This window comes from Heterodontus francisci, chromosome 15 (assembly GCF_036365525.1).
Source record: "Heterodontus francisci isolate sHetFra1 chromosome 15, sHetFra1.hap1, whole genome shotgun sequence".
Lineage (NCBI taxonomy): Eukaryota > Metazoa > Chordata > Chondrichthyes > Heterodontiformes > Heterodontidae > Heterodontus > Heterodontus francisci.
The window spans coordinates 58,610,038-58,635,607 of NC_090385.1; the positions used below are offsets into that span (position 1 = coordinate 58,610,038).

Consider the following 25,570-nt stretch of genomic DNA (forward strand, 5'->3'; position numbering starts at 1 on the left):
GGTCGCTGGAGCTGTGAGGCTGCGGTGCTAACCACTGCACCACTGTGCCAGAATGATACCAGAACTGTGTGGTTATACCTATCACAAAAGGATGAACAGGATGCGTCTCTCTTCTCTTGGATAAGCAAAGGGTAACCTAATAGAGGTGTTTAAAAATTATGAAAGGTTTTGATAGAGTAGACACAAGAGAGGATGTTTCCAATTGGTAGGGCAGAGCAAAGCCTACAGCCATCAATACAAGATAGTCACCAAGAAATCAAATCAAGAATAGGATTTCTGAACATCGAGTATTTCCAGCTGATCTGAGTGTCAGCATAGATTGCAAAGGATAGGTCATGCCTGATGAGCTGACTGTATTTTTTGAACAGGTGACTAAAGTAGTGGGCACAGGAATGTCTATGGGGGTTATTTATATGAATTCCCTGAAGGCTTTTGATAAAGTCCCTCATAAGAGGCTGTTAGCTAAACCTGAAATTCATGGAATCGAAGGCAAATTATTGATTCGGTTGGGAAACTGGCTGAGCAACAGGAGACAGAGAGTAGGGATAATGGGCAGGATGTGACTAGTGGTGTTCCACAAGAATCGGTGTTGGAGCCTCAACAAGTCACCATATTTACTAACAGCTTAGATGATGGAATAGAAAGCTACATATCCAAATTTGCTGATGACACAAAGATGTAAATAGAAGCATATTACAAAGATATTAATAGATGAAGCGAATGGGCTAAACTAGGTCAAATGGATTTCAATGTAGGCAAATGTGAGGTCATCTGCTTCAGACCTAAAAAAGGATAGGACAGAGTCTTTCTAAATGGTGAAAAGCTAGAAACAGTGAAGGTTCAAAGAGACTTGGGAGTTCATGAACATCGATCTTTAAAATGTGTGGAAAAAAGGTCTAATGGAATGCTTGCCCTTACATGTACAGGACTAGAATACAAGGGGGTCGAAGTCTTGCTTCAGCTACACAAAGCCCAGGTTAGACCACTACTGGATTCAGTGGGCAGTTCTAGGCAGCATACCTTAGGAAGAATATACTGGCCTTGGAGGGAGTACAGCACAGATTTACCAGAATGATACCTGGACTCCAAGGACTAAATTACAAGGAAGGATTACACAAAAGAGGGTTGTATTCCCCAGAATTTAGATGTTTAAGTGGCGATTTGAACAAAGCTTTCAAGATATTAAAGGGAACAGATAGGGTGGGTCGAGAGAAACTATTTCCACCTGTTGGGAAGTCTAGGATTAAGAGGGATAGTCTAAAAATTAGAGCGACCTCCCAGGAGCAAAATTAGGAAACACTTCTACACACAAAGGGCTGGATTTTAAGGGGACCCCTGAGGCAGTTACACAGACGACAGCCTTCCCACCCAGAGGCTAACTGGGATTTAGCCAGTGGCAGGGGGTGTATCCACCACGCGGGAGGTCGCCCAGTAATACAAGGCGCCTTCCCTGCAGGCTTGGGGGGTGTCCCTCCTCTGTGGCACAGGGAGGACCCCCGCTGGGAAAACCTCCACCTCCCTGGAACCCACTCCTCCTGCACTATACGCCCATCCTTCCACCTACCCCCACCCCTCGCCAGGTTAAGGCCTGCTCAGGTTGGGAAAAAGAACCTGACCGATCCATTGCGGACCCGAGCCCAACCCAGCCAGAGTCCCTCCAATTTCACCCTCAGCCCGACCCGACCCGAGCCTGAGTCGACCCAACCCGACTATCTGTTTACTTACTTTCCGACTGGACAGCTCCATGAAGCTGCAGCACATGAGTGATGATGTCAGTGACGTCACTTGCTCACTGCGCAGACTCTGTTTCGTCCTGGACTCCCAGCTCAGCTAAGTTTTTCTTATTTTTAGTACTTAACGGCAGAGCACTTACTGTGTGTGTCCAAGCCGACCCGAGCACGACCCGGACTCGACCCAACCCAAGCCCGAAAGCTGGACCCAGAAGAGAAGACACAGGTTGTCAGGTCCCATCAGGTTCGGGTCAGATAGCAGGCCTTTATCGCCAGGGCCTTCCAGACTGGCCCCAACGATCCCCAGTGTCTCCAGCACTAGGTCTGGGTCCAAGGCCTCTACAGTACCAGCAGTGGCCACTACTCCCAGCGGCACTGTTGATACTGCTGAGCTGCCAGCCCTCTGATTGGCTGGCAGCTCTTTGAGGCAAGATCCCTGCCTTTAAAGGGACGGGGATCCTGGCACTGGGCACTTAAGTGCTGGAACAACACAAGATGGGAAAGGCCGAGGCAGGGTTTCCCCTGCCTTCTCACCCCAGTGCCAGGAGTCTCACCAGCGCCACAAAATCCAGCCCAAGTGGTGGTAAAAGTTTAAACAATTAGCAATTGTTGCTAGATCAATTAGATTAGAGATACAGCACTGAAACAGGCCCTTCGGCCCACCGAGTCTGTGCCGAACATCAACCACCCAGTTTATACTAATCCTACACTAATCCCATATTCCTACCAAACATCCCCACCTGTCCCTATATTTCCCTACCACCTACCTATACTAGTGGCAATTTATAATGGCCAATTTACCTATCAACCTGCAAGTCTTTTGGCTTGTGGGAGGAAACCGGAGCACCTGGAGAAAACCCACGCAGACACAGGGAGAACTTGCAAACTCCACACAGGCAGTACCCGGAATCGAACCCGGGTCCCTGGAGCTGTGAGGCTGCGGTGCTAACCACTGCGCCACTGTGCCGCCCAAATTGTTACATTTAAAATCTGAGATTCAGATTTTTGTTAACCAAAGGGATTAAGTGATAAGGAGCAAAAGGTTCTTTGGTCACAGATCAGCCACAATCTGACATTTAATGAGAACAGGTTCAAGCATGTATACGTCCCACTCCTGTTCCTAAATCGGGAATTCAGGAGAAACATCTTTATTCAGAGAGTAATGAGAATGTGAAACTCACCACCACAGAGAGTAGCTGAGGTGAATCATATAGATGGATTTAAGGGGAAGCAAGATAAGCCTATGAGCATGAAGAGAATAAAGGGTTATGCTGAGAGTTAGATAAGGAAGGACAGGAAGGAGGCTCGAGTGGAGCATAAACACCAGCATGAACTGCCTGAGCTGAATGGCCAGTTTTTGTGCTGTATTTCCTAGGAATAGAAATAGCTGACAGGCACAAGGAACAACTTGCTGATCTGTGCCCATTAACAAGCTGCAGCAATGATCCTGTTTCAAACATCAAAACACTTCCATTTGCAGCATTAGGATCTGCAAGAACTTAAGAGTTCAGGTAGAGAAATCCAACCACTACAATCAATCACAATAGTTCCTTTATATGTACCAAAGACTCACAGCAACTCTGCTTTCCAGAATACCACCACATTGTATCAGTGTCAGGTGAGCTCTGCCCACAGTTCGTCACTGGCAGCCAATCTCAGCACTGCCATCATCTCCCAGCACGCAAAGAAATATAATGGTTGCAATTCATTAGTGTTACAGGATGAGTGCCCAGACATTTCTTCTCACCTGTGCCAGTCTGTTGATTATGTAGATAGATCACACTTATTCCACGTTTAATCCACAATACTACATTGAAATGCTACTTCATGACACAAAACCATTTGACCTACAGCATGCTATTTAATGCCACAGGTAATTGCCTTTAGTATCCCTTTTTCTTACATTTAAACAACAGATTATGGTTGCAGATGTGACAAAAACAAGCTGGAGACAGTGGCCATGCACAAAACCAAGAATAGCGCAAGAAAATAATAGATCAACCATTATCTGCAACTTCTGATTATATTTACTTACTCTCTAATTACAGGAATACATGAATCATAGAATCATAGAAGGGTTACAGCACAGGAGGAGACCATTCTGCCCTTGTGTCCATGCCAGCTCTCTGCAACAGCAACTCAGCTAGTTCCACTCCCCTGCCTTTTCCCCATATTGAGGCAAATCTTCTAGCTCCCTTTTAAAAACCATGACTGAATGTGCCTCCAAAACACACTCAGGCAGTGCATTCCAGATCCTAACCCCAGGCTACATAAAAAGATTTTCCTCTTGTCACCTTTGGTTCTTTTGCTATTCACCTTAAATTAGTGTCCTCTGGTTCTCGACCCTTCCGCCAATGGGAACAGTTTCTCTCGATCTACTCTGTCCAGACCCCTCATGATTTTGAACACCTCTATCAAATCTCCTCTCAACTTTCTCTTCTCAAAAGAAGAGCTCTAGCTTCTCCAATCTATCCCTCATCCCTGGAACCACTGTTGCAATCTTTTCTGCACCTTCTCATCCTTCCTAAAGTGTGATCCCAGAATTGGACACAATACTCTAGTTGAGGCTGAACTAGTAAAGGTTCACCATAACTTCCTTGCTTTTGTACTCTTATGCCTCTATTTATAAAGCCCAGGATCCTATATGCCTTATTAACCACTTTCTCAACTTGCCCCGACACCTTCAGCGATTGTGCACATATACGCCCAAGTCCCTCTGCTCCTGCACACCCTTTAGAATTGTGTTTTTATTTTATATACTCTTTCATCATTCTTCCTATCAAAACAAATCACTTCACACTTCTCTGCATTAAATTTCATCTGCCACATGTCTGCCCATTCCACTAGCCTGTCTATATCCTCTTGAAATCGATCACTATCCTCCTCACAATTCACAATACCTCCAGGTTTTGTGTCATCTGCAAAATTTGAAATTGTGCCCTGCACACCCAAGTCTGAGTCATTAATATAGATCAAGAAAAGCAGTGGTCCTAGTACCAACCCCTGAGGGAACCCCACTCTATCTTCATCCAGCTGGAAAGACGACCATTCACCAGGATTCTTTCTTGTCACTCAGTCAATTTTGTATCCATGCCTGCACTATCCCTTTTATTCCATGGGTTTTAACTTTGTTGACAAGCCCGTTATGTGGCATTTTATCAACTGTATTACCCTCATCAACCCTCTCTGTTAGCTCATCAAAAAACCCAATCAAGTTAATTAAACATGATTTGCCTTTAACAAATCCATGCCGGCTTTACTTAATTAATCCACACTTGTCCAAGTGACTGTTAATTTTATCCCAGATTATTGCTTCTAAAAGCTTTCCCACCACCAAGGTTAAACTGACTGGGCTGTAGTTGCTGGGTTTATCCTTACACACTTTTTGAACAATGGTGTGACATTTGCAATTCTCCAGTCCTCTGGCACCAACCCGGAATCGAAGGAGGATTGGAAGATTAAGGCCAGTGCCTCCACATCCTCGGGTGCATCCCATCCAGTCCTGGTGACTTCTCAACTTTGAAAAGTACAGCTAGCCTTTCTAATATTTCCTCTATAAATTTTTAGCCCATCCAGTGTCTCAACTACCTCCTCCTTCACTATGACTTTGGCAGCATCTTTTTCCTTGGTAAAAACAGATAAAAGGTACTCATTTAGTAACTCATCCATGCCCTCTACCTCTATGCATAAATCTCTTTTTTGGTCTCTAATCAGCCCCACCCCTCCTTTTTCTACCCTTTTATTGTTTATATGTCGAAAGACAACTTTTGGATTCCCTTTTATGTTTGCTGCCAGTCTCTTCTCATGCTTTCTCTTTCCTTCTCATTACATTTTTCACTTCCCCTCTGAACTTTCTATATTTAGCCTGGTTCTCACATATTATCAACCTAACGTCTGTCAGACACATCCTTTTTCTGCTTCATCTTACTCACTCTTTTTCATCATCCAGAGAAATCTGGCTTTGATTGCCCGACCTTTCCCCCTCGTGGAAATGTATCTCAACTGTACCCGAACAGCCCATTATTTTGTTACTGCTTTGCCAGACAACCTTGGATTCCAATATTTTAGCAGAAGGAATTTCTGTAGACCTGTACATTCTCATCTGTTGGTTAAAAATAAATTGAATTCAACTGTGTTGATTTTGGAGGGCTTTTAGTCAGGTTTTATTAGATAATGGGTGCTACTTTGTATAGTGCATACTAATAGATGTGGACAATTTCACTCGGGTTAGGTCAATATCTTCTGTATAAATGCAATGCAGTATTGGGCAGACAAGGGAACTTGGCCTCTCAAATTTCAGACATTATACGTGGACCCAAGTGAGTTTGACCCTAGTTCTCCAGCAAACCCATGGCTGGGAATGGAAGCCAGAACTACCTCTCCAACCCCTTTTCAGAACTAACAGTACATACATCCTTAAAAAAAAACTAATAGTGACTGCCCTTGACATCAAGGCAGCATTTGACCGAGTATGGCATCAAGGAGCCATAGCAAAACTGAGGTCAATGGGAATCAGGGGGAAACCCTCCAATGGCTGGAGTCATACCTAGCGCAAAGAAAGATGGTTGTGGTTGTTGGAGGTCAATCATCTGAGCTCCAGGACATCACTGCAGGAGTTCCTCAGGGTAGTGTCCTAGGCCCAACCATCTTCAGCTGCTTCATCAATGACCTTCTTTCAATCATAAGGTCAGAAGTGGGGATGTTCGCTGATGATTGCACAATATTCAGCACCATTCGTGACTCCTCAGATATTGAAGCAGTCCGTGCAGAAATGCAGCAAGACCTGGACAATATCCAGGCTTGGGCTGATAAGTGGCAAGTAACATTCGTGCCACACAAGTGCCAGGCAATGATCATTTCCAACAAGAGAGAATCTAGCCATCTCCCCTTGACATTCAACGGCATTACCAGTGGGGGATTCAGCAATATCAACATTCTAGGGATTACCATTGACCAGAAACTGAACTGGAGTAGCCATATAAATACCAAGGCTACAAGAGCAGGTCAGAGGCTAGGAATCCTGAGGCGAGTAACTCACCTCCTGACTCCCCAAAGCCTGTCCACCATCTTCAAGACACAAGTCAGTAGTGTGTTGGAATACTCTCCAACTGCCTGGAAAGGTGCAGTTCCAACAACACTCAAGAAGCTCAACACCATCCAGGTCAAAGCAGCCCACTTGATTGGCACCCCATCTACAAACATTCATTCCCTCCACCACCGACGCACAGTGGCAGCAGTGTGTACCATCTACAAGATGCACTGCAGCAATGCACCAAGGCTCCTGAGACAGCACCTTCCAAACCCACGACCTCTACCAAGAAGAAGGACAAGAGCAGCAAATACATGGGAACACCACCATCTGCAAGTTCCCCTCCAAGTCACACACCATCCTGACTTGGAACTATAGCGCCGTTCCTTCACTGTCGCTGGGTCAAAATCCTGGAACTCCCTTCCTAACAGCACTGTGGGTCTACCTACCCCAAATGGACTGCAGCAGTTCAAGAAGGCAGCTCACCACCACCTTCTCAAGGGCAATTAGGGATGGGCAATAAATGTTGGCTTGGCCAGCGACGTCCACATCCCATGAATGGATTAAAAAAAAGCACTCCATTGCACCCTCACAGCCTGGCACCATTACCTCCTTCAGCATCTCATAAGTTCTATCAACCCTTTTCCCAAACTGATGCAAGGGGAGTTCCCAAGAGTATTCACTTCAGGTGCATTCAAGAGCATGGCATGAAAAAAAGAATCACCACATTAGGCCAGCTTCTCCATGGAAGTCAGAATATGGCCTTCCATTAGCTAGTCAATAAAAGTCTCAATTAACACCACTACTAGAAGAAACGCTACTTCCAGAACTCGAATACTCTGCAGACCTCAGCAGGAGTCAATCCTTTCGTATCTTCTCCTCCACTTCCCAAAATTTGCAATGGCTTCATAAAATATACATCTGAATGTACACTTAACAGTACAATTACTGCATAAAATGTATGTGTGAATGCATTTTGAGTATCCAATAAAAAAAGGGAAAAAATACAATGGAGATGGGACGTAACCAACACACTACAAAAATCACCACTGGCAGTCTGCTTTTATTCCAAATTAACGTTAGGACTCCAGATTGCTCTTACAATACTTAAAGGATCATGAATGTTCCATTAATAAAATAGCCATCATTTCATAGCTGTTCTATATCAAAGTATTAGGCACCACAAAGACTGGTGGAGGTTCTCAGGTCACAAGCAAGACATGTGGTCATTCTTCCATGCCAAACAACCATTGCTGACTATTAGGCCTGTATGTTCATCCCAGAGGGTAAACGTGGATGCAGACTGGTTGGGCTAAGTAGCACGTTTTCCTGTTATATTTTTATATACAAGGCCCTGAATGAAACACATGGGAAAACTAAAGGCACTGTCCCACGGCTAAAAATAGCATTCTATGGTTAAGACTATTTTCCTGCACTAAGTAGGAATTTCAAATTAGTGCTTTGAGTGAAATGTGGAACATTTTGGTTGCTGCTTCAGACCCAAGCCCATTATTTCTACCTCCCATTTTCTTGCTCATCTCTTCTATCTCCTCCCAGTCTTGTTACCCAGTCATGCCTCCAATCATTTCATCTGTTAGGTACTTTGCCCCCGCTCCCCCGGCACCAAATCCCTAACTCAGCCCTTCCTGTCATGGTCCCAGGCTTTACTCCCTTTATGATGAGTCCACTCCCTCTTGGTTGAGTCCACAGCTCCGTCTGTGCCTCTCTTGGCATTCCCTGAATGCCTCATCAGGCAATTGTCACCTCTTTAGGAGGAGAAACCCCAACTAACACATTCTTTGCTCTTGCTGACATTCCCCCCTGCCCCGTCCAGTGCACCCAATGAGGGCTAATTTTGTCAACCTCCTTTATGTCCCACATACCCCCTCCCACTACTGACTCCATGGACTCTGCCTACATATCAACGATCGCTGCTCCTCTTTGCATATCCCTCCAGAATGCTCGTTACCTTGCAAATAAAGCCCTTGCCATCCAGGACCTCATTGTGGATGACTGCATTGTTATGGTCTTGATAGAATCTTGACTTACAGGTAATAACACCTTTCCCTTTACGAAGCCTGCCACCACGCTATACCTCACATTACCTGCCACGTCAAACCACTGTGTTGACACTCATTACCGAATCTCACCTTGGTCTGTCCTTCTACTCCTTTGAGCATCTCTCCTTGCTCCACTTTTACCACCTCTCTTAAAATCCTTATTCTCTACTGTTCACCCAAGGCACACCCCAAGTTATTCATAGAGATATCCTGACTTCTTTCCTCTTTCCACTTCTGCAGAACGATCTCGCACCATTGGTGATTCCAAACGCCATCTCAACCCTCTCCTGATTTCACTGCCCTCTTGTCTCCTCTTAACTTCTCCCTGCGTATAAACTCACCCAACCACATTAACAGCCTCACTAGCATCTCATGATGTTTCTCTATTCTCATTGTCTCAATCACTGACAAGGCCATCACTTTCTTGCTTCTCTCACCACTCAATCCTCATCCCCCTTCCAACTCCACTTACTTCTGCCTCTATTCTTGGGGGGAAAGAAACTCTCATCACTAGCTCTGGCTAGATGACATCGAGCACCATCAGGCCATGCTCATTACTCCAGAATCTTCCTGAATTACTGATAACCTCAGGGTCCTTTCTCCACTACTAAACATCTCTTTAGACCCTCTCTCCCTGCTCCCTCCACCCTCAATCCCAACAAGTGCAAGTAGTTCATGGACCTTTAGAGCTGTTCAGCCATCCCTGCCACATCTCTAGCTTCTCCTTCCCCACCCAGCCAAGTTTCCCCCAGGTTAACCCTGCTCTAGCCCTAAAGTGTATTTTTCTGTAGTTTCTGTCCCATCTCCCCTCATGCTCTCTGAGCCTAACTTGTTACAGAGGTCCACCTCAGGTTCACTTGATCGTATTCCCACTAAATTGAACACAATGTTCCTTCCTACCCCTATACTAGCTGATATTGTAAACAGTCCCCTCTCCTCAGGTACCGACCCCACCCTTTCAAATCAACCATCACTCCCTCCTCAAAAAACTCACCATTGACTCCTCTGTCCTAGCAAACAATCACACCATCCCCAATTTCCCTTTCCTCACCAAAATCTTTGAATGTGCCGTGACCTCCCAAATCCACACTCATCTTTCCTCCAACTCTATGTTTCAACCTTTCCAACTAGGTTTACGCCATTACCACAGCACCAAAACTGCCCACATCAAAACCACAAATGACATCCTCTATGTCTGCTACACTATCGTTCCTAAACCTCTCAACCTCTATGGAACCTTTGGCATGGTTCACCACACCATAGACTCCAACGCTTCACCTCCATTGTCTGGCTGAATGGAACTGCCATACCTAGTGCCACATTTACCTATCCAGTCATAGCCAAAGAATCCCCTACAATAGTTTCTCTTCCCAGACCTGCACCGTTAACTCTGGAGTACACCCCACCCCACCACAAGGATCTATCCTTGGCCCCCTTCTATTTTTTTTTTAAATCTATATGCTGCCCATCATCCAAAGCCATCCAGCGCTGCCTACCAGCTCTCTCCACCCCCCACTGCCTGTGGTGTCAGACTGCTCGTCTTATTATCTGTTCATTTTTGAACCTAGAGGATGTAGGGGAGACTGGCGTAGGGAACCATGGGATACTTGGTGTAACTTAGGTCCCTGTAACTTGACACATGAATTATATGAAGGAAGGAAAGAATCGGAAGGAAACGAGCTCAGGAGGAAGACACCCGAATCCTATGAATAGGGTAATCAGGAGGTTAATGAGATGAATAATATAACCAAGGAAGGATGAGGATCAGGGAAGGCAACAGATGGGAGATGATGTAATTAAGAAACAGTTTATCAAGTAAAGCTCCTGTAAAACTGTATAAAATGACGACTGGAATAACACACTAGCAGAATGCCTACAATCATTTGAGAGTGTAGGACTTCTCCCTGCATGCTTGTAATAAACGATCACTCATTTGTACAAGACATCTGACTCTCGAGGCATTTTTGGGTATCAGGGCGAGCCCTGACCCCTTACATTTGGTGTAGTTGGCAGAATACACCACATCAGGACTGCGACAGTGAGGAGACCAATCAAGGGGTGAGTACCTTTTACTTTACCACCCGTAGTTAGGAAAGGTCTACCTCACAGTCATGGGTTTAGTACTTTAAGTGGGTATCAAAAGAACCAACGCCTGGAGACTCGCGTGCCGAGCGATCAAAGCGCGCGCCAGGGTAGTAGGTCACGAGTTGAGAGAACCAGGCAGAGCCGCACTGAGAAAGCCGCAACGCAGAGTCACATAGTAGGTGAAGCCACGCAGGGGATTTTAAGGGAATCCCACAGGTCAATACAGCTCGGGCAGACCACACCCTAACAGAATGACCAATAGCACAGAAGGTCTAGATTGGGGACCGGAGGGGTCCCTTATCAGGTTTGTAACAGACGAGAACTTGACAAGTAAAATGAAGAAAAAGATAAGTGGAAATCTAATGCCCCACCCCCCCCCAGAAGTACAAAGCGCATGGTGGAAGGGCCAAAAGAAAGGTCTGAAGCATAATGCAATTAGGATCAGAATCAATTTTCATATGGGACTCTGCCGGCGAGTCCACAAACATTTCCAAAAGCAGAAACAAATTAACAGCCAGTCCAGAACCAAGTCCAGAGATAGAAATAAGTTTCAGGAAATGACAGGTAGAAATTACTGTGGTACTTCCAATGTCATCTAGAATACTGCTGAAACGACAAAAGAAGGACGACGTGTGTGTGTGGGTCTATGTTGGTGTTTGGTCTGTGTGTTCAGAAGTGGTTGAAAGGTAAATGTGAATGTGTGTGAAGCATCTGAGTGATACTGTATTAAACTGGTGTAAGTTAAAAGAAGCTAGAAGAAGCTACGATAAAGAGGAGTGTTTAAGTTATTAGGAAGCATTGCTTTCTAACTTGCTTTGTTTGGTGGTGGTGAAATTTATAGGGTGGGTCCAGGTTGTACAGATTTTGGATGACCCTGTCGGTGAACAGTAGATGCAGGGGTCAACATGCAAAGACAGAAATTAAAGCCCAAACAGCAGGAGGAAAAGCGTAGACAGTCGGAGTTAGAATTGAGTAAATGAAGGAAAGAGAAGATAGGTGTGTCATAGCTGACAGGACAAAAAGTCAATTACAGAAAGAAAGGGATAAATGAGAGGAGGAACAACCAAGACATATAGAGGAGACATTTCTTAATGCCAAAGGAACCAAGGGATATGGGGAGAAAGCGGGAACAGGGTACTGAATTAGACAATCAGCCATGATCTTTTTTGAATGGTGAAGCAGGCCGAAGGGCCAAATGGCCTACTCCTGCTCCTATTTTCTATGTTTCTAACTTAGTGGGCCAGGAAAGTGGAATTCCCGAAGGTATATTGTGCAGATATATCAAGGGAAAGGGAAAAGAGGGGGGCAGCCAAGATATTGTTGAAGCAGAGGTGTCGTGAAGCTGAGCAGGAGCTAGATTTACTCAGCCCTACCAGAGGAAGGGAGAATGGCTCGAGGCACCTGGGACGAAATGAAGACTTGTGTAGCTAGGGCTATGGGCCTCAGAAATGGGGACGCATATCAGCTAGTTCAGAATACTCACCAAAGAATGACTGTGAAAGACTGCTGCATAAATCTCTTGGCGTTTGTCTGCTTATGAGAGTTTATCTTTTTCCTTTAGTTTCTAATTATAGTTGTTGCAAGACATTTGAAGAAAGGAGGATTGGGATTGTTGACGTAATTGATTTATTTCTGTTTCCCTTCCTTTAAACGCACACGCTACCCTTTTCTGTCTGTGGGTGTATGTGGATTTATTTATATTATTTGGGCGCATGATGTTTGTGTGCTTGAATTTGTGATTTTCAGTGCAATTTTAAAACTGGCACAAACTATCGGCAACTGGGGATGAAGCTCCAGTTTGTTTTCCAAATATAAAGATAAGTCTGGAGCCTTTTAAAAGTCCAGCAAAAAACCCAGTTTTAGCCTTTCAAACTTTTGCAGCAAGTTAAAGAAGACACAATTCAAATGTGGTTAAGTCGGGAACATCAGAACTTGGAAGTTATCCTAAAGGACAGGGAAGAGTTGCCAGGAGTGGGGGATCAAGTGATTGTTGGGGTCCTACTTGCAAAACCAGGCTTAGCATCTTGCTGGCAAGGACCTTACCACGTCCCGATGACCAGCAACACTTGTACGTGTGGATGTGGAAGGGAAAGGCTGGTGGAAACACTGAACATAGATCAAGGAGTATGGAAACGCAAAGAATGATAAGGACTAACTGGCAACGACCAGCGTCCGCTATGTTCTCTCTTTACAGGACCATGAAAACTGCAGTACTGTTGATATGTCTGGCAACCACGAGCACGGAAGGAACCAAGTCGGTTGACTGGGGGACCCAACAAGGCCTATTCTATAAGAAATTGGGATCAGGCACGTGGAACGTTAAATATCACGGTTAACAAACAAGCATGCCTAAGAAGTAGCTCAGGCAGCTGGGAATGAGGAACAGCAGTGCCTGAAGTTGTAAAGTGCGGCAATGAAGGTTCCCTTTCTACTTAAAGCAGTAATGCATAAATCTAGCGTCAGTATCATCCACTGTAGTTCTAACTTTATAACCCCTATTCTATCTGTATGCAGTTACTTGTTGGATTAAGTTCTATTCAAGTAATTTGTTATTAAATTGCCTAACCAACATGAATGTTGACTGCAGGGTCCTATTTTGGGTAATCTGTTCATTATTTGTATCCTGAACGAGAGAGGCTGTTAGACTCTATTCAATGTACATGAGCACATTGGCTAGCTTCGTGGATGAACTGCATAGCCAGATTCACTGATTCAACTGTAACTCAATTTTAAAAAATTGAATTGCTAGAATAATTGTGTAGAGTCAGTCGGTATTTTTTAATGAATTATGGCTGTTAGCTATGATGAGCTGGCTAACATCTTAATCATATTGAGCAAAGCAATGTTTAAATGGAATTTTAAGTTAGATTTTAAATTTAACCAACATACTAGCAACATACTAATGAACCAGGGGCATCCAAACCCTTCTCGGGGTAGAGAAAACAGGGATCATGGGAGATAGCAATTGGCCAAAGTACTACCTCATACCCAAATACATAACCCAGAGAGATTCCCTCCTTACAGGATCTCACTGGCTGGGTGTAGGGAATAATGTTGTCAGTATCCATCCCATAGGGATAGGGATGAGAGCCGCACATTGTTTTAATAGCACCCTAAACTGTACCCTTGAAATTTCCAGCATCCGCCATGAACCAACACAGGTGGCACATTGTGGAGAAGGGGAATACTGTGTGACCACCAGCGAACCTTAATACCAGTACGGGAGCATCCACTGCCCAGTGATCAACTCGAGTTTCTGCTTCCACCCACAGGCCCCAACGACAACCGGACATTCAGCGATAACTCACATCTGGCCTCCCAGTAGGGAGTGGATGAGCATAACCTATGTTCTAACGGAGGACTTGTTGAGATACCTGCCTCCCGAGGGGAAGTGAATCCCTAAACTGCTGGAACATCTACTGAAGGGGAGGGAAGTGGCCCGGACAGCAATGAAGCAGTATTGCCGAATCCAACAGCAGGTCAAGCAACTGGGAGAGGATGTGGTAGCTGAACTGGAGGACGCATCGTGGTGGGAGGAGGTTTGGGACTGGGGTATTAGGGTGGGCATTCCCTGGAAGAGAATTGATTCCCATGTACTGGTAGCAGTGCAATTGCTAATTGCTATTGGACTTATGGTTGAATGTTGTACCCTGGCACCTAAATTGAGATGTTAGACATAATTTAGAAAATGAAACTGTGTGAACCACCATTCTGGCCAACAGTGATGGAACAAGGAGCACTTAGCATTAGTTGCCCATCTTGTGAGTAGCCTAGGGCCAAAAGGGGGGACTGAAGTGGTGTACTCCGGGAATGCTGCAGGCTTGACTAAACTTGCTGTAATTTATGCAGAATAATACAAAGTATCAATCCCAGACTAAGCCTGGTCACTAGGACACCGGCGAGGTCGTGAGAGAATGCAAGAGAAGGATCCGAAGCTCATCAAAACAAGTAGGATCCCTGAATTATTCGACGGGCAGAGGATCACAGGGTAATGGCTACCTTGGGCCAAGTGCTGGCCAAGGGCCAAAGCGGGGTCTGTAGGGGTGACTGGCGTAGGGAACCATGGGATATTTGGCGTAACTTTGGTTCCTGTAACTTGAGAAAGCTTACCTGCTAGACACATGAATTATATGAATACCTAATCAGAAGGAAACGAGCTCACAAGGAAGACACCCGAATCCTATGAATAGCCTAAGAATCCTATGAATAGGGTAATCAAGGGGTTGATGAGGTGAATAATATAACCAAGGCAGGACTAAATCAGGGAAGGCAATAGATGGGAAATAATGTAATTAAGAAACAGCTTACCAAGTAAACCTCCTGTAAAACTGTATAAAATGACCACTGCAACAACGTACTAGCAGAACCCCTACAATCACTCGTGAGAGTAGGACGACTTCTTGCATGCTTGTAATAAAAGATCTCTCGTTTGTACAAGACATTCAACACTTGAGGTGTTTGAGTATTGGGGCAATCCCCCACCCTTACAAGGAGTTCACCCCAAATTTACTCTATGAAATGGAATTACTTTGAATTGTTCTAAAGCAGTGACATAGTGTCATGGTCATGTCAATTTTAGTTAAGACAGCAATGCATGTAATACAAAGATGTACATGAATTTTGCAAAACTCCAAGTAAATACAGATTGAGAGCAAACTTCATCTGTAACACATCAAACCGCTGTACGTGTTGCAAATTGTGGTAGATTGATGCACTAATGATATACTGGAGGAGTAGAAAGGAACAGAATAGACACAGACTAGTCATCTTAGCATTTAGGTATAGCAAGGGTTAGGATAGTAAATCTGAACCTGGTAGCAAGTCAACCAATTGAGACATGGAAAATAAATGATACATGAGCAAGCTATCCATATCAAACATGCCACAGATTGATCCAAGTTGCAATATGGTTCCATAGGTTTAGGCATTCCTTTGATGCCTCACCCAAGTAGCCTTTCTTTAGGTGCAAGCCTAGGCACAGAATGTTGGCAGGTTATTCAACCATAGGAACAGTTTGCTCTGTGCTAGCCCAACTTACATACACCCATACTTTCCAACAGAGATCTGTGGATAGAACTCCAAGACTGGGAATTCCAATTAATTCTCCTACCCCCAGCAAAAGGCACCAACACCAAATGTAGCAACTCCATTGCTACACTAAATGAAATCAGCCAAGAATTCTCCTGCTTTTTCCAAGTTCTTTGACCAAGCTTTTGGTCATCTGACCTAATACCTCCTTATGTGGCTCGGTGTCATATTTTGATTTAAGATGCTCCTGTGAAGTGCCTCAAGACTTTTTACTACGTAAAAGTGCTATATAAATAGAAGTTGTTCAGATTTTTAGTAAAAAGGAAACAATAGTTTGACAAGAAAGTGAATAGTTGTTCAGTACTTGAATATTTTCATTTTAAAAACCCAGACAAAAACAATCATAGCTGGAACACCAGAGATAAAACAAGAAAGGTTCTATCCTGAAAATAAATTTTCATGGCTACGAGGAAGGTCTAGAGAGCAGCACTAGCTGAGTTGCTCATGCAGAGAACCAGCATGGACACAATGGGCCAAATGGTCTCCTTCAGTGCTGTAACCATTGTATGATTCTAACCTGAACGTTTGAATATTAGGAGAATCCAAATTGCATTTCACTTTTAAAAAATCATAAGTCTGCTATGGTTCTTTTCTGTACCATTTACGTTACTGGTGACATGGAAACTACCCAAAAAAAAGAGGTTCAGGGCTGTGGCTGGTATCTTCAGGGAAAGCACAGGGTTTATAAACATATCTGCTTTTGTTCATTTAAAATGCATTAAGAAATAATTCTTCTTTTATAACTAATCTGTATTTTTTTAAAAATGTTTACTTAAAAAAAAACTGGAAGAGATTCTGATCCCACAAAACTAAAAACCAGTAAACCTATCTATTAGTTAATGCAGATCTGAAGGCATGTCAATGGAACCAATGAAAGGGTTAAATCTTTCAACTTCCTAAATACTGAAGGTTGGCCTTATGGTCTATTTCCTCTCTCCCCAACCCCACCCCACACCCTTGTCACATTTGTAAGTGAGGAAAAGGATTACTAAAAACCAGGAAAAATAATATTTCAGGCAATATGTAAACAGGAGAAAATCAGAGACACAAAAGCTTAATAATGATTTACTTCAAAAATATACTGTTGGCCCTGTCAAAAAGTGGAAGTAAATGAAAATTAATTTTTTTTTAAAAAGAGAAAAACAGACCAAAAGGTCCATGAAACAAAAGATCACATTAGACATTGCCTTTTAAAACTAAGAGAAATGAGACTTAAACCCCGACACAGGAATATTTTCCTTCCTTCTTCAGACTATGGTACTTTGTTCCTGACATTCCTGAGGTCTGGAAGTAATTAGTGAAGTGTCTGGAGAGTTGGACTTACCCCTTGCCTAGGTTCCGGCGGCTCCGTTTTGATTCTTATAGCTGGCATTCCTTCAAGCATTAGCATACTGCTGTACTCCACATCCCCAGTACCTACAGAGCTCTGCAGAGAGGGAAAGTGTGGGGGAGGGGTGGGAAGAAAAGCAGGCCATCAGAACAGTTTTATTCCCTGAACTCTCAACCACAAACAGCTTCTTCCACCCAAGCAGAAGATGAAGCTATTAAGTTAAAAAGGATTTTAAAAAAACACAATACCTTTTCCTGTTAAGAACACAGCACACAGACTGACACACACCCCATTTTGATTTTTTTTTAAAAAACAGCTTCTAATCTCAAGGTGTCGACTGCTGGAGGTTTGCTGGCTCCACCCTCTTCTAGGGTGGAGTATAGGCTGCTAATTTACTACTCTAGGGCAGAAGAGGTCCAGCTGTTACGCAGATTGCTGGGAAGAGCTGCCTCCCTGCCCTGTGCAAACAGAACACTGGTGCTCCAACAGAGCGGAAATAAAGAGAGGCCTCATTCCCTCAAGCAGTGTTATTCACAGACAATGAGGGATGAATAGATGGCATGACCCCCACGCCACCCTCGCTCACTACCTCACCCCAACTATTTTCCAAAAAAGAAACACAGTCCCCAATTTAAAAAAATTAACAGGATGTTTGGAAAACTGATATGATTATTTTAACACCCATTTCTTAGGACATTTACTGCCCCCAGAATAAATCAGGTCGAACTCACCTGACTTAGCATTTATGTACTGTCCATTTAGCAGTACAAATGTAGCTGCATCATTAGCAGTACAAATGGCTGCACTGATACGGTTTATGTACAACACACCAAAACATTTGGCAAATTTAAAATACATATATCCTTCCCTTTTCAACATATGTTGTATGTGTATACGTGAGTATATACATAGTAAGAAGGCCGAAGAACATTGTTCTGGTAATATACACAGTCTAATCCATTATCCAATAATGATGACACTGGAAGATAAAGATGAGGGCATTTTGAAGCACAATTTCTGAAATTTAACTCTTGCTATGCTGCTACAGATTTATTCTCCCCACAGTGCAATGTCATAGCCCAGGCTGCCAGCAGAATAACTCATTAAGCAGTGGCAAGTCTCGATTTGATTCCTGAAGGCCACATCAAATATTGACCTGGTGACCTAACCATGAAAGGCTGATCCTAAAAGTAATTTCTCATCAGTTTGTCCTAGCCTGGAAAAAAAAACACACTGCAAGAAGCAACTCAAAACAATCTTTACGCAGGCAGACAAGAACAAAAATTAAATTGGATCCAATAACCCAGATCTAGATAGTCTCAGTTTCTTTATTGTGTAGGTCACTCCATGTGTTTAGTGAAGACTTCATGGCACAACAGCATCTTTTCTCATCCCAGATCAGACTGCATGTTCTAATCACATTATTGTCCAAGTATTTGGTTCCAGCCAGATACACAAGCACAACATGGACTGAATGGTCTCCTGTACTGAAGTTTGTTTGCAGTACACTATAAAGATTAAAATATAAGCACTGAACCAATTCAGAAGCTGAACACTCCTATTCCAGCCTACAATTAGTGTTGCTATAGCAAGCGTACAACTCACTTGTTCACTGCACATAATCAGAGCACAAATCTGGCAATTTTTCCTGCAATTTCTCCCCTCTTGGTTGATTTGCTCTCCCTCCTTATCAAGTCAACTGTAAACATTATTTTCTGGAATTCATTCCAACATCAGCTAAACAGGCACAAAATGGGGAACTTCATGCATGGTTGAATATTCAAATGCTTCACCTCCTAAGGTCACTACAGAGTTACTTCTCAAATGCCAAATTACAGGCCTGAATTACTTAAATCTTGCTGCTCTGGACCATAAACTAGTTATCTGAAGATAACTATAGATTAATGTAGTAATTATAACTGATCCCTCTTCCTCCACCTAAGCCCAAAGACATCAGTAAATAGTCACATTTGAGTGTGATGCAATCATTTCCTCTCAAACCCTCTTTCTGCCATTTCATATACAGTTGAAATTCTGTACACCAGTATCGGAGGCTAAATAGAAGATATCCATGCTTCATAATAAATTACACAAATTTCCTTGCCTACAAATTAAAGGGCCCTGACCTTCAATGATGCCACTATTGTTGAATACCCCACCATCACCACCCTGCTGGTCATTAGCCAGAATTTTAACTGGACCAGCCACATCAACAGCATGACTACAAAGGCAGAGCAGAGACTGGGCACTCTACAACGAATAGCTCAACCTCCCGTTCCCTCAAAGCCTCTCCACTATACAAGGTTCAAGACAGGAGCGTGATGGATTCCTGACCGCTCACCTTGAAGAGTGCAGACCACAATAACTCTCAAGCAGCTTAACACCATCCAGGCAGAGGAGCCAGCATGATTAGTCCTCTTGCCACTTGGGGAATTTCAGTGGTCTCAACACATCTGGGTTTGAGGGAGGAGGGGAAAAAAAATTATATAAATTTCAGATTGAGCACGTTCTTCTGACCATTATTTAATGACTCCTGATAGAAAGTACATGTGCAGATGTCAAAAGATGAAAGGATCCCTCCTGGGCACAATGCCCTCTGCTGCTGAATCACTTGCCAACACTCACCATCTAAACTGGCATGAAAAATGACCACTTGGTACCAGAGGACAGCTCATGTCTGTGGAATCATACTCTAGCAAAATTCAGCACCTTTCGAAAAGCAGGAGAAAACTAGGAAAAAAAAGCACAGTTGTGAACTGGCAGCTGAAGTGACTCCATTATCGTTTACACTAGGCACACTGTGCCCAAGGGACATTGATCTCAGCTGCTCTGTATGCATCAGCCGCATTGGCCTTGCACAGATAAGAACACAGAGCTGCCAATGGGTTGTCAACAAATGTTGCAGAGGTCACTACTTTGGCAAGGCTGTTGCCTGGAAACCAGGAGGCGTACTCAGAGTAGAGCTTTGTCAGTACTCAATTCAGAGTGCCTGCAGAGTGAAACCTATGCAGTATCTAGGAAGCATTACAGCAGATTTATATTTGCAGTAGAATTTGGGGCTTACTACAGACTGATATCTTTCAAATCGATGTCAGATTTACCACCGAATACAGTACCCACTCCTTAAAGAGTCGCAATGATTTTTAAAAACATATTCAACTTCAGCCAGAGATTTACACAAAAACTCTGCATCAGTCCAATATTGTCATCAGCAGTTTCTTTTCCAATAAAGTGGGTGCGTGAAACTTTCATACTATGGTCACCTGGGCTGTGAAAAACAAACTTTCAACTGTACGGTTATAGATATTGTGGCCAGAATTTAACATTGGGTTGAAGGTCCTGCCCGCCGGCCGAAAAGTCAGGGGCGGGCCTGCCTCTGCTGGGCCTGGGGAGCCACGCCAGGATTTTTCGCTCCACAAGCCCTTAATTGGACTTGGACGGGACTTCCACCTCCTTGAGGCAGGAAGTCCCACCTAATGGAGCTGCTGGCCAATCAGCGGGCTGGCAGCACTTAGTCCCAGCAGCGCCACCAGGAGCAGTGGCCACTGTTGGGATTACACCCAGCTTTAGGAGGAAGAGGAAGGATGGCCCGGGAAAGGAGTTAACTTTTTAGCGCCTCACCGGAAACAATTAGCCAGGCCCAGCAAGGCTGGGGGGGGGTGGGGGGGGCGGCACCCTCTGTGAGGCGGCCCTGAGGCACAGGGTGGCCGATCAGGAGGCCCCTCCCCAAACCCATATGCCTGGCTGCGTTCTTGGGGGCATTAGCCATCCGGCCACCACGGGTAAAATACCCGTTGAGATGGGGGTGGCCCTTAATTGGCAGTTAATTGGCCACTTAAGGGCCCTAATTGGCCTGGGGTGGGTGAGTGGTTTCTTGCCACCACCCCACATTAAACTGCAGCAGAGGTGGAAAGGCATCGGGAATGGCCCCGCCCCCCCCCCCATCCCGCTCATTGCGGGCCCATAGAAATTCAGGCCATTGTGACTTTCCACAGGTGAGCTTGTGCTTGTTCATCATAATTGCAGCCGAAAAGCTGTAAAAGCCTTGGAGAGGCTAACCATTTATATTTACCTGGGGTTTCTGTGGCCCTTTGTCAAAGTTACAGTAGATGAGTGAGAGAACCCCAGTGGAAATTCCCCCTACTGCCCTTTCAACCCTCATTGAGCCTTGGGATGTTTTACTATGGTATCGGCGCTAAATAAATGCAAGTAGTCATTGTTGTGGAGAGAGCTTTGACTAAATCGAGGTGAATGACAAACAAAAGTAGAAAACCCTAAAGCATCTATGGAGGGAACTAAAGGAGTTAACATTTTGGGTGCGGCCCCTTCATCAAAAGGTTTTGACAAAAGGTTCACACCTGAAACCTTCACCCTTCAGCTTTCCACCATTTGCAGTTTTTTGTTTTTTTATTTATAATGGTTGGTTACAGGTAGGGGCAGCATTCTGAATTTTGAATATCACAAAAGAATTGTGTTACACAATACAGCATATGGGCTTGAGTGCAATTTTTCCCATAGTGTGTTAGAATGCACTAATTCAGCCTAATGACAACACTGAAGTCATATCTTCACAACTGCTTTTATTTTTGCTAAACATGCAGTAGCACCATTTAGCTTGATCAAAACAGCAACTATAATACATGAGAATAGCATATCTTGAATTTGGTTTCAGGTTGTCTTAAGGAATGACTTAAAAGACTCGCCTTTCATGAGATCAGGATTCCCCAAAGCACAGAAGAACTTTTTGTAGGGTAGTCACTGTTTTAAAGTAGAAATTGCTGCAGCCAATTTGCACACTGCAAGGTCCCATAAATAGCAATGTGATAACAGCTAGATATTATGTTTTAGAGATGTTGCTTGAGGGATAAATGTTGGTCAGGAGACCTGCTGTTCTTTGAAATAGTGCCATGGAAATTTTATGTCCACCTGAGGAGGCAGATGGGGCCTTGGTTTAACATCTTTTCTAAAAGTTTCTTTAAAAGGCAGCGCTTCCAGCAGTGCAGGACTCCCTCAGTACTGTAATGAGGTCTCAGCCTAAATTATTTGCCTAGGTCTCTGGAGTGGGACTGAAACCCGCAACCTTCTGACTCAACGGCAAGAGTGCTATCACTGAGCCAAACTGATACAGTATGATGCAATAAAAAGCAAAGTACTGCAGATGCTGGAAATCTGAAATAAAAACAGAAAGTGCTGGAAATACACAGCAGAATTGGCAGCATCTATGGAGAGAGAAACAGAGTTGACGTTTCAAGTCAGATATGACATCTTCTTCTTAAGAGTCATACCTGACTCAAAACATCAACTCTGTTCCCTTTCCACAGTATGATGCAAATGTATCCACAGAGTAAGCATTATTCAAGTATTTTCTGACCTAGAGTAAAGCTTTCAAGCACCAGGGAACACTGGTAGGGTAACAATGCCTGAATACTGTAAGAACGTGAAGGCTGCCTTAATACGTTACCACACAGCATTCAGATCTCGGGAGGGAGCAGGTGATCAGTGATATCGCACAATGTATAGTATTGATTCAGCTGGTTAAAGTTCCACCTAGTTCAGATATAAACTGTAAACGCTGTCCAGAGTTTTAACAGCATACAAAAATGAAAAAGTGGTTAAGATTTCAGGTGTGACTCCTTCGCAAAATGGACCTGCTATGGTTCCAGCTTTTATTTCATTCTGGAACGAGCTCGTCACCCAAGACCAACCAAACCCGTCTTATAAATTTTACCAAATATCACCAAAGATCTCACCTTTCACCCAGTCAAATCTACATTCCTTCTGAATGTTAAAATTAGCCTGAAAAATTGAATGCCACTTAAAGAATAACAGTTTGCCCAACCCATATTATCTATTAAATAGTTTGGACAAAAGAAAGCCCACTATACGCCAAGAGACTTTGCACCAGTATAAATGTTTCAAGTCAGCTGCAATCAGCATTAAAGTTCATGTAAAAACCTGTTCAGAAAATTCCCAAAGGCCTTGTGAAGCAAAAGCAGTGGCTGACATGGCACTACACCATAACAAGGAGGCCCTAGATTCAATCCCTACTCTGTGCGGAGTTAGTGATCTCAACTGTTGAGGTCCTACAATTGACTTCAGTGCCAGTGGACAAGGGAAAGGTGAAATCAGTCAGGATCCTGATTGGTATTTGCTGGAAAAATTGAGCGAGAGTGAGAGAAACAGTGTGACAGAGTGTGAGAGAGAGATTCAGGTGTTCTGCACCCACTACTGACAGATACCATCTAGCTTCACACATGAAGAATTAACACTTAAGTAATCTAGCAAAGGGAAACCAGCAAGATGTATTATCTTCCGAAATTGGAGCAGGGCAATCTATGAAATTCACTGCATACATTTGCTTAGGGAGTCTGAATTGTACTTTTACTACAATGACTATTTCAAATAGTCATTTGGTAGTATAGAACTTGAATATTGCTGAAAACAGAGACATTTTGTCGAAGTTTTTCCTCTTTCACTCATCAGGACAATTAGCAAGAGTGACCAATGTAAGGGAAAGCAACAAATTTATACGATATGAGAAGAGAGTGCTGAGTGATTGGCAAATGGACTCTGACTGGTAGAGGCGTTGCCATGGAGAATGCACCAGTTAATGGCGACTGACAGTTAACTGCCAAGCTTTGTTTAAAATTTAAACCAGGCAGCTTGACTCTAATTGGTCAAGGCATTGCCTGGAAGAGTGAACCAGCAAATGGTTGTCACTTATTTTGTTTAGCTGAAACAGGCGCAATGGGTGTACAAGTTCTTTCTGTCTGCAAAGAAGAGGGCCCTGTGTATTAATATATATAGCTTCCAGTATGCGCAAATGCGCCACACTGCCAGCCCGACTGACGACCTTTATTGGTTGTCAGCATAATTCTTAGCACATTGAGGATGATTTAGCTTCTCTCTCCACAGATGCTGCCAGACCTGCTGACCTTAAAAGGAGTTATATGCCATATGGACGACCTCTTAGGCCACAGTGAATCCATTGAAGAACATGACCGGAGGGTTAGTGCGGTTTTGAATCGTCTACAAGACGAAGGCCTAACACTTCTTGGTTTTATTTCAGATTTCCAGCATTTGCAGTATTTTGCTTTTATTATTTAGCACATGTTGTCCAATCGCGGAATTATTGTTGGACACTGTTTTGAGTTTTGCAAGCATGGGCTGGTTCGGTACGGCCTGCATCTTGCCTGTTGCAAGCATCGGAAGGGACATGCTGTTTGATACAATCCACCAGTCACTGGGACGTACGGCCTATATATCTAGCATCACACTGGCATTGTAATTCATTTATCACATTACTCATTCTGCCTTACTCATTTGTGTGATAGGCAGAATGTCTTTTTGGCTTGACGGCAACTAGCATTTTGCATTGAGCTCAAGGATCAGCACCTCATTTTTCCATTAGGCACTCTACAGCCTTCCGGACTGAACATAGAGTTCAATAATTTCAGAGCATGATTGGCCCTTTTTTTTATTATTTTATGTTTTGTTTTTATCATTTTTTTACTACGTGCCTACCTTAAACGGCGTTTTTCATGTTTGTGCTTTTGGTTAGGGCTGTTCATTATTCTGTCATCGACACTTTCTCTGCACTAACGCTTTGTCTTTCACCACACCACTAGCACACTCTCTTTGCCTTTGCCCCATGACCTCCTTGTCAGTTAATCTCTCCGGCCCTCTGTCCTATTACATACCTTCCCTTTTGTTCTCTTTCCCCCAGCTTAAAACCCATTACATTTCTAACTTTTGCCAGTTCTGATAAAAGATCACTAACCTGAAACGTTAACTCTGTTTCTCTCGCCACAGATGCTGCCAGACCTGCTGACTATTTCCAGCACACACATTTTAATTTAGATAGGTTCTTGGTACCATACTTCCTATTATAGTTAAAAAATTGTTGCTTTCGTTAAGTCTTTTCTCGGTCATGAACGCTCTAATAATCCTGCACTTGTTGCCCTGGAAGTAACGTTGAAGGTCTTGAACAGAAGTAGGAAGTGAGAATTCACTAATGGCTCTTGTCTTTTGTGGGTCTGCCATTAGGCCGTTGCTACTAGCAATGTGTCCTAAAAAACGAATAGATGTTTTTGAAAACTCACTTTCCATTAGGTGTTCGGCCTTCGTCTTGTAGACGATTCAAAACCGCACTAATGCTCCGGTCATGTTCTTCAATGGATTCACTGTGGCCTAAGAGGTCGTCCATATGGCATATAACTCCTTTAAGGCCCTGTAGAATGTTCAACAT

At 43.6% G+C, this 25,570-nt stretch overlaps 1 protein-coding gene across 7 annotated transcripts in view; it reads right to left on the reverse strand.

The window, feature by feature from the left end:
* LOC137377676 (Krueppel-like factor 12) overlaps window positions 1-25,570 on the reverse strand; it is a 206,511-nt gene that overhangs the window by 108,522 nt on the left and 72,419 nt on the right. For 5 of the 7 annotated variants that reach the window (XR_010976459.1, XM_068047590.1, XM_068047589.1 and 2 more), the window contains one exon: window positions 17,317-17,418. Coding sequence is in view for 6 of the 7 variants with exons in the window: in XM_068047590.1 (XP_067903691.1) it covers window positions 17,317-17,418 (102 nt within the window). In the remaining variant the exon portion in view is untranslated. Of the gene's footprint in view, window positions 1-17,316; window positions 17,419-17,570; window positions 17,594-19,663; window positions 19,776-25,570 lie in introns of those variants that run through there. The other 2 variants (XM_068047592.1, XM_068047593.1) reach the window with 2 other exon arrangements.